At 40.0% G+C, this 10,120-nt stretch overlaps 1 protein-coding gene across 2 annotated transcripts; it reads right to left on the minus strand.

The window, feature by feature from the left end:
• Nucleotides 1-382: 382 nt before the first annotated feature.
• On the minus strand, nucleotides 383-9,588 carry tmem106a (transmembrane protein 106A). 2 transcript variants are annotated; one of them, XM_063003086.1, is made up of 8 exons: nucleotides 9,439-9,588; nucleotides 7,457-7,588; nucleotides 5,551-5,614; nucleotides 4,751-4,904; nucleotides 3,784-3,924; nucleotides 3,625-3,668; nucleotides 2,151-2,204; nucleotides 383-1,378 (listed from the first exon to the last, which is right to left on the minus strand). In XM_063003086.1, the coding sequence occupies exons 2-8, from the start codon at nucleotides 7,578-7,580 to the stop codon at nucleotides 1,261-1,263; spliced, it is 699 nt and encodes a 232-aa protein (XP_062859156.1). In that variant the 5' UTR covers nucleotides 7,581-7,588; nucleotides 9,439-9,588; the 3' UTR covers nucleotides 383-1,260. The 2 variants fall into 2 exon arrangements, with proteins under 2 accessions (XP_062859156.1, XP_062859155.1); XM_063003085.1 differs by having other exon boundaries at nucleotides 7,457-7,627.
• Nucleotides 9,589-10,120: the final 532 nt, after the last annotated feature.

The raw sequence follows: 10,120 nt of genomic DNA on the forward strand, positions 1-10,120 counted from the left end.
GTAACTTAAGTAAGCGTTGATTTGTTTTCTAATTGTCATAATTGGTGCATATGTTTTAGTCTACACAGTACTTTCAACAGTGGTGATGCGGACAGCTGATCACAAAGCAGTGCCAGTTCAGCAGTGGTGAAATGATTCTATCTCTACTCTTTTACCTTTCGCAAATGAAGACTGCATTCATGCAAACAATGACTGCATCCTAAACCACCTACTATGTACTACATGGTGAAGAAGGGCCCAGCCTTACCCACAAATGGCTGGTGTGGCTACAGAATATCATAGCAGCCTGGTAGTAGCTTTTCCTGATGTAATTGATTGGTAGTTTGAGGACCAATGATCCACATAGTGTATGTTTAGTTAATGTGCTCAATAAACGACAGTGAATGGTACAACTGTTTGTGTGTTATTAGTTCAGTTACATTGTGACTTACTTAACATGCAAACCAAAGGGTTCACTTACTTTTTCTTGCAAGAGTATTTTGACATTGACTACTTTACAGTATATCACAAAAAAAAAATTCATTGTATTTGCATGATGCAGTTAGTTAATAAGCAGTAAGTAAGCAATTAGTTAATGCTTATTATTATATACATTTTATAATTTGGTGGCAGTGGAATTGAGTTTAGCAGCTCACTCATGCTGTGGAGTTGTGTCCCTCTGTGCTGCCTAGTTAGGGTGACACATGGAACATGGAGGCATAGTGTGTAATCTGTCAATCCCTGCGCCTCAAGAACATTGATTTGTTCCAGGTGGAGGGTTTCCTATACATCACAACAGCATTCTTTTGGCGTATTAGGGCTTCCCAAGGGAGACGCACTGGGAGAGCGGACTGCCCCAGTTGCACCGCATCGCCCCTGTTTCTGGAGCAGAAGCACCAGGAAAACCACTTTATGTGTAGGAGGCGCCAGTGGAAGGGTAAGGGGTTCAGCTCATTTATAGCTGGGCTGCCAGTGCCTGATTCTGTTTAATCATGTAAAATAACACATTCAGGGGTGCTTTAAAAATATTCACTGTGAATATGTACAGTAGGGAGGAGGCACTTTAACTTAGCATTAGCTCCAGTGGTTTGTAGTTCATTCCAGGGAAATTTTTTTACATTTAACATAATCTTCCAGGCCACATGTGAAATAGGTATGCAAACCACTGTAAGTACATTCAAACATTTAAAGCAAGACACTGTCATTTTCTTAAAATCTACTTCAGCATTCTCTACCTATGTTCCCTTTGGTTTCTAATATTGTGTCACCATATCCAGTCTGTCAGTGAAACTGTGGAAGAGTATGAGGAACTGTCGTGTTTCTTCCGCAATCAACATATTCAAATGTATCAATAGACAGTTGTTCCTCATGAGAAAGGTAGGAGGCCTTTACAGTCATTCTGTGGAAAGGATCATATAACATTCATTAATTACTAACATGCATTGTATGAATATGTTATATATAAATTATTATAAGCTCATTATGAGGTGATCAGAAACAAATCACGGGCCAGTTCTTCTTCACCTAATGATTAAATCTTTAGAGCAGGAGTGTCAAACTCACAGAGTTTCATCGAGGGTCACATCTGCATTATGGTGGCCCTCAAAGGCTTTTAAGTCTTGGACAATTTGTTGTTTTTCTTGGATTTCTTTGGTGTCAAAATGCCAAATTTATACTGTATATTTATAATGTACATCTACATTTATATTGTACTCCTTTACCACAGACACGGCCTCATCTCACAAGAGATGTACCAGTTTTTCTTCTTGAAGCACAAACTTGTATTCACTTTCCCATCTTTCATTAAATCACCTCCTTCTGCTTCAATTTTCTCTTCTTGTACATTTTGGGATTATTTGTAAATATTTCTCAACATTCACTTCTTGGAAAACCGCCTCAGTTAAACGCTGATGTGGAAACACCGCCATCTAGTGGCTGGATGCGGTCACTTTGCAGGTCACAAAATCGGCATGCATTGTGGGAGATGCAGATTCTGTACGATTTTACAGTGTATTCTAAGACAATCATAATCATTAAGCTCTCGGATTTGGCCCGTGGGCCTTGAGTTTGACACGTGCTGTGTTTACAGTGTTAGCATGCTCCAGATTTAAGGTCTATGTGTAAGGCTGTGCATTATAAATACTTGCAATTTTGTAAAAATGAATACTTACTGCAAATGCAAAAACAGGGTGTGGATCCGAATGGAAGTCAACTTGCAGTAGTTACTGTGGAAAATGATAATTATTTATTAAATCATAAGGCACAGTTTTACCTGGTGTCCCAAACATTGACCTAATATTTGTATAAATGGTTAACAAACAATGAGGACAATACATGTTGAATATCAAAGTTTTGTGCCACCAACTGATGAATATATATTTTCATGGCTGATAACACATCCATGTAGATATTTGATTTGCTTTATACAAAACCAATTTTCAGAGAAGCGCTAAAAACACATTTAGAACTGGATGCCTACAACACACTCCAAAAAAGTAGGGACAGAGGCGAAAAAGACTGAAACGTTTATTCAGTATTTGGGTTATATCATCCCACAATAAACAGGTAAATTAGTAACACATGGGTAAACAGTGTGACTGGGATATTCATGCCTCTGTCACAATGTTTTCAGAGTGCAGATTGCAGGCATCAAATTCAAAAAGTTTATATTTACAAAAAAGAATAAAGTTGATCACGGACATTGGAAATCTGTTCTTTCTAGTTTTATAATTCAAATAAAGAAATGAGAATCTACAAACAGGGCAGCACGGTGGCTCGGTGGGTAGCACTGTCGCCTCACGGCAAGAGGGTCCTGGGTTCGATCCCCAGGCGAGGCGGTCCAGGTCCTTTCTGTGCGGAGGTTGCATGTTCTCCCAGTGTCTGCGTGGGTTTCCTCTGGGAGCTCCGGTTTCCTCCCACAGTCCAATAACATGCAGTCAGGTTAATTGGAGACACTGAATTGCCCTATAGGTGAATGGGTGTGTGTATGTGTGTCTGCCCTGCGATGGACTGGTGCCCCATCCAGGGTGTTACTGTGTGCCTTGCGCCCATTGAAAATCTGGGATAGGCTCCAGGACCCCCCCTTCCCCACCAATGACCATAATTGATAAGCAGTAAAGAAAGTGAGTGAGTGAATAAATCTACAAATTACAGATTTGTACAAAGTAGCCATGACAGCTATTACAAATGTAATTTTTAGAGAACAAGGCTGGAACACAACTTGTACAGGGCAATAATTAATTGCAAGGCATCACACACTCAAACCCAGGCTGCAGGAACCTTTGTGTTATGTGGCACCCACAACAGTTGCTGTGCCACTTTGATGCCTATACTTTGATTTAATTATATATTTTCTGACTTACTTTAAATGTTATTTTATCTTTACATATGACAAGCAGAAAGAGAAAGAGCAAATAGAAATGCTTAATACCAAAATTATTTAATACAGCGCCGTATAAAGTAAAATTCTTTCACCTTCTGGTAAAATCACACTAGACTCTGGGTAAATATTTGTTGCAAACTGAAGTTCCATGGAAATAATTTTTTAACACCAATATGTGCATTTGTTTCTGGTCTCAATATGCTATTATTAGTTAGAATTACAATGTAATAATTTGTTATTTATTAGTTATGAACTGTACTTACTTCAGGCCAGGATCATCAATGGTGTTGTTAGTTACCACAGTGAACTGCAAAAGCAAAATCATAAAAACATAAACATGTTTAAGAGCCATAATTCATACTGTATTCAGTAAAGCCATTAAAAACTTTAAATGAAAAAAGATCTAAACAATAAAGACCTACTGTTTTCTGCGAGCGTGGAGGGACTGAGGTCACATTTGGAATTTTGGTCCTTCCAACCACTGTCTCATTAATCAGGACTTGCAAATCCAGATCACGAACTTCAATCATGACAAAGTTTTGATTGCTGAGGTTTAGTCTGTTCTGCAAGTTAGACAGTGGACAGGTAATGATATTAAATGGTTATACTACAAATAAAAACAGCAACAGCCAGCATTGCATTAATGTTTTGTTTTTACTGCACATTTTGTTAAGGTACAGCAAATAAAAAACCAAGAGCATTTACATTTTACATTTTCAGCATTTAGCAGACGCTTTTATCCAAAGCGACTTACAGTACAGTGACAGCATATTGTCTAAGTAATTGAGAGTTAAGGGCCTTCCTCAAGGGCCCAACAGTGGCAACCTGGCAGTGGTGGGGCTTGAACCAGCAACCTTTGGATTACTAGTCCAGTACCTTAACCACTAGGCCACAGCTATCCCACTAAATGAAGGTACTTACACATTCTGGGGCTCGAACCCACGACCCTGAGATTAAGAGTCTCATGCTCTACCGACTGACCTAGCCGGGCTTGGAGCATCACAAAACAAATTTAGATGTTGCTATTTTCAGTGCCTTTAGTTCCCTAAACCTCATATTGTGATGTTACATAGATGGTGGTGGCCTAGTGGGTAGAGCTTTGGGTGATCAACTGAAAGGTTGAGAGTTCAAATCCCAGCTCTGCCATACAGCCACTGTTGGGCCCTTGAGCATGGTCCTTCACCCTTTCGGCACCAGGGGCGCCGTACAATGGCTGACCCTCGCTCTGACCCCAGCTTCCAAACAAGCTGGGATATGTGAAGAAAGAATTTCGTTGTACTGTACACATTAATATGTATAAATGATAAATAAAGGCGTTCTATTCTACATGAGGAGTGCATACAATGTATTCTGATGGTTGGGATTGGTGTAAATTATAAAACCACTTACAGTAATTATCATCTCAATTTTATTGGGTGTGAAATAGATGGCTGAGGACTGAAGAGTTACAGGGGATATGTCCATGCTCCGAGGAAAGAGGAAGTACAGGATCAGGAAACAAGTCAGGAGAGACAATGTAACCGAAATGAATACATACAGCTTCCTGCAAAACATGTATATATACACATTATAACGTTTGGTATTTATTACATTAGTTAGATATAATAATAATCAAAATTAGTGTGTAGGTGACAACCGTTTTCCAAAGTAATCCTGGGCCCATATGGCTATATTAAACTTAGTAGCTTGATGGATTTTAAATGCAATGCCACCTGAGGCCTTAAAGGTCATGCACATTCAACATTCATTTCTGGACCTTTCCCTACAAAAATATTGTTTTGGATTATATTATGTCTGATATATGGTAAAAGATCTAAATTAGTTGCAATCTTCTTTAAAGAAATGTTCCTTTTAAACTAGTTGGCAAAGGTTGACATAAGTAGTAAGTCAGGACTCTCCTTTTAAACCTAATCATGATACTCATACTTACCAATTCACAGATTGTAGAATAATTCAGAATGGTGAAAATTGAATATTCTACAAACAATTACACGTACACTCCTGTCCCAGTTTGTGTTGTGTGAAGAGTATGAATACAGATTCATAAGAAAAAAAAGTAACATCCAAGGATTTGTTGATTTTCATTAGTAATTCAGTTTTAGTTCAAAATTATAAATGTTATTTTGTAGATCTATGGTTTTGTAAAAGATCTGAAAGAGATGTGTAACAGATCAACATGTAATACTTACGTATGACGAGGCTTTAGCCTTTGGTCACTGCATGGAATAACTGCTACCAGTGTGGCTTCCTGACCTAAATGTACAGAATGTCTTTAATAATAAGTAAAATAATAAAGGCAAAATGTAATTAAAATGGTATATATACACCAATCAGCCATAACATTAAAACCACCTCCTTGTTTCTACACTCACTGTCTATTTTATCAGCTCCACTTACCATATAGAAGCCCTTTGTAGTTCTACAATTACTGACTGTAGTCCATCTATTTCTCTGCATGATTTGTTAGTTCCCTTTCATGCTGTTCTGCAATGGTCAGGACCCCCACAGGACCACTACAAAGTAAGTATTATTTGGGTGGTGGATCATTCTCAGCACTGCAGTGACACTGACATGGTGGTGGTGTGTTAGTGTGTGTTGTGCTGGTATGAGTGGATCAGACACAGCAGCGCTGATGGAGTTTTTAAACACCTCACTGTCCCGCTGGACTGAGAATAGTCCACTAACCAAAAATATCCAGCCAGCAGAGCCCCATGTGCAGTGTCCTGTGACCACTGATGAAGGTCTAGAAGATGACCAACTCAAACAGCAGCAATAGATGAGCGATTGTCTCTGACTTTAGATCTACAAGGTGGACCAACTAGGTAGGAGTGTCTAATAGAGTGAACAGTGAGTGGACACGGTATTTAAAAACTCCAGCAGCGCTGCTGTGTCTGAACCACTCATACCAGCACAACACACACTAACACAGCACCACCATGTCATTGTTCTCAGTGATGAGAATGACCCACCACCCAAATAATACCTACTCTGTGGTGGTCCTGACCATTGAAGAACAGGGTGAAAGCAGGCTAAAAAGGTATGTAGAGAAATAGATGGATTACAGTCAGTAATTGTAAAACTACAAAGTGCTACTATATGGTAAGTAGAGCCAATAAAATGGACAGTGAGTGTAGAAACAAGGAGGTGGTTTTAATGTTATGGCTGATCGATGTATATATGAAAATGTTATATATGTATATTTTACATAGATTGCAGAGGGGAAACCTTAATAATAATTAGAATCCAGAAGTAACATTTCATTATTTAAAAAAGGCATACGCCAACTTAAGCACACATAAGTTAAACAGGGTAAATGGACAGGGGTTGTCATTCAGTTTAATCTTCAGGATGACACATTAACAGACCAATCACATCCAAAATACAAAATGCTATCTAGTTAGCCTGTTAGTCTTTGTTCTCACTTGCATTTCTCACATACATTCAGTTATAAGAAAATATTTTTTGATTTGGTTACTAATACATTCATTATTCATTTATAAGTAATGACATATTTCAGCACTAAAATCGAACTTGTTTTCACCCTAATACATGCTAAGTTAACCCTGCTAGTCTTTTTGCCATTTACAAACATTAATGATTGACTGCTTTCATGTTACATTTCTTAAGACTAAAGAAGGGCAGAAACAGATTGCACACTTTGATCCGCTTAGGCCAATAACAATTATATTGAGCTGATCACATGACTGGGCTGGTCAGAGTAATACTAATTAAACATTCTATTTTGTACAGTTATAACTGGCTTTACACAGAGCCAAAAAGGTAAAAGGACTGGCTCGCTTTTGAGGAATGGCTGTAGGACATGAGTATGTTCCCAATTAGCATATGGCTGAGCTGATTACATGTAAAGATGTAAAGTTGTTCTTACTTATCAAAAGGAAAATCTACATTCTGTTAAAAGCTGTCATACTAAACAATCTAAACACATGAAATGTGGCCTTACCTGTTATTACTGCAAAAAGAAAATGGTTTTACAGGTGCAACCACTCTTAATATGCAGGAAAACATCCTTGTGCATTGATAAACATATAAAATAGAATGAAACTGCATGTTTTGGGTTGGTTAAATGAGGCCTACCTCTTGGTATTCGTCCTGTGCCTTGGCAGGTAGGACATGTGTCCCAACGGCCTTCCGCATTGATGCTGCCATAGTCCAGCCACCTTGGAGGCCTCTGTTTGCTTTTGTTGCCGCTGTCAGTCATGATGTTTTCTGTACTCATGTGAAGTTTTTTCAAGGTAATTTATACAGCTGTAAACAGTCAGATGTTCTCACATAAGAAATTAAGCCAATAAGCAAAAGTACTTTTCATTTTTTTCCCCACAGATAGTTCTCTTATCTGTTAAAAGGACTTTAATGTGCATTGTATGGCAAAAGTATGTGTACACCAATCCTGATTATTGAGATTTGTTGTTTCATCCATACAAGTAGCTCTTCAACGACATCAAATCAATATGCTACCAACTTTGTGTCAACAGTTTGGGTTAAACCATTTTCTGGTCCAACATAATTTTGCCCCAACATGGTTTGACAGGTTTGGTGCAGAGAAACTCCAGGCCTTTTAGTCCAAAATCAGAGCCTGATCTTACTAATGCATTTGACCTTACACCAATCAGCCATAACATTAAAACCACCTCCTGGTTTCTACACACATAGTCCATTTTATAAGCTCCGCTTACCATATGGGAGCACTTGTAGTTCTACAATTACTGACTGTAGTCCATCTGTTTCTCTACATACATTTTAGCCTGCTTTTACCCTGTTCTTCAATGGTCAGGACCCCCACAGGACCTCCACACAGTAGGTATTATTTAGGTGGTGGATCATTCTCAGCACTGCAGTGACAATGACTTGGTGGTGGTGTGTTAGTGTGCGTTGTGCTGGTATGAGAGGATAAGACACAGCAGCGCTGCTGGAGTTTTAAATACCGTGTCCACTCACTGCCCACTATATTAGACTCTCTAGTAAATGTAAAGTCAGAGACGATCGCTCATCTATTGCTGCTGTTTGATTTGGTCATCTTCTAGACCAGGGGTCTTCAACCTGTGGGGCGCGCCCCCATGGGGGGGTGCGAGTACTTGCCCGAGGGGGCGCGAGCGGCTGTCCGGTGGCGATTGAGCCGTGGTCCACTAAGGGGAGGGGCGCATGGTGAAAGCCGTGCTTGGCATCCGTGCTCGAACTGTGCCTTATCCAGGGGAGGGGGGCGTGGCGGAAGCAGCGCCTGGTACACGCGACCGAGTGCTGTTCCACCAAGGGGAGGGGGGCATGGTGTGAGGGGGAGCGCAAGTCGTGCTCGGCACACGAAGGGGGGCGCATGCCTAAAACCCCTGTTCTAGACCTTCATCAGTGGTCACAGGACGCTGCCCACGGGGCACTGTTGGCTGGATACTTTTGGTTGGTGGACTACTCCCAGTCCAGCAGTGACAGTGAGGTGTTTAAAAACTCCATCAGCATTGCTTTGTCTTATCCACTTATTTCCAGCACAACACACACTAACACACCACCATCATGTCAGTGTCACTGCAGTGCTGAGAATGATCCACCACCCAAATAATACCTGCTCTGTAGTGGTCCTGTGGGGGTCCGGACCATTGAAGAACAGCATGAAAGGGGGCTAACAAAGCATGCAGAGAAACAGATGGACTACAGTCAGTAATTGTAGAACTACAAAGTGCTCCTAGGAGGTGGTTTTAATGTTATGGTTGATCAGTGTAAACACAAGAGATACCACAGACCCATTTCAAAATCTCGTGAGAAGAAAAGCAGAGGCTGGTATAGCTGAAAAGGGGGCGGGCACCTCCACAAGTACACCCAAAATTCTGGAATGGGATGCCCAACAAGTGACACCTGTTAAGTAGGTGTCACTTAACAGCTGTCATACAGTTTATTTTTAATAATGGTCTCGTAGGTTTAGACATTCTCGTCCAAACCAACAATCAGTGTGCAAATTACTACATGTTTACATTACAGAATAATACATTTAAACAGTAGGAATGAACCCTGACAGTCTCTGCTGCATAAACAAAAACATTTATGGTAAACTAACAAGCTTTTACACTTACCGTCACATCTCCAGGTTTTAATCAGACTGACGGCTGGATTGGTTTATATATATAACAATTAAAATATATATTTATTGATAAAAAATAATAATAATATCCAGGAGTTTCTGCTAAACGACAAAAGTGAAGTGAAGTGCGCGCTCGCTTCCTCCTTTTACACAGTGTGATTTCAGCAGCTAAGCTGTTTCCGCCCCGCAGTGGCTGTACTCAATATGACTCTCAATTTATTAGCTTCCGGAATGATAAGTAGTAAAAATACCACGTACAGTTGCAACCCACTGGAATTATGTTGATTTCTTATTTAATACCTTTACAAAAACCGTGATCTTTATTCGGGTTTGTTTGTTTGTTTATTAGGATTTTAACGTCATGTTTTACACTTTGGTTACATTCATGCCAGAAACAGTAGTTACTCATTACACAAGATTCATCAGTTCTCAAGGTTATATCAAACACAGTCATGGATAATTTAGTATCTTCAATTAACCTCACTTGCATGCCTTTGGACTGTGGGAGGAAACCGGAGCACCCGGAGGAAACCCACGCAGAAACGGGGAGAACATGCAAACTTCACACAGAAAGGACCCGGACCGCCCAACTGGGGATCGAACCCAGGACCTTCTTGCTGTGAGGTGACAGTGCTACCCACTTAGCCACCGTGCCGCCTTTATTCGGGTAATAA

The sequence above is a fragment of the Trichomycterus rosablanca genome, chromosome 10 (genome assembly GCF_030014385.1).
Source record: "Trichomycterus rosablanca isolate fTriRos1 chromosome 10, fTriRos1.hap1, whole genome shotgun sequence".
Classification (NCBI taxonomy): domain Eukaryota; kingdom Metazoa; phylum Chordata; class Actinopteri; order Siluriformes; family Trichomycteridae; genus Trichomycterus; species Trichomycterus rosablanca.

Excerpts from the sequence above, each read along its gene's own strand:
- tmem106a (XM_063003085.1), bottom strand. The coding sequence starts at position 7,598 with ATGAGTACAGAAAACATCATGACTGACAGCGGCAACAAAAGCAAACAG. Across the intron at positions 4,905-5,550 it reads AGGCTAAAGCCTCGTCATAC|GAAGCTGTATGTATTCATTT; the intron begins GTAAGTATTACA and ends CATGTTTTGCAG. Across the intron at positions 3,669-3,783 it reads CTCCACGCTCGCAGAAAACA|TTCACTGTGGTAACTAACAA; the intron begins GTAGGTCTTTAT and ends TTGCTTTTGCAG.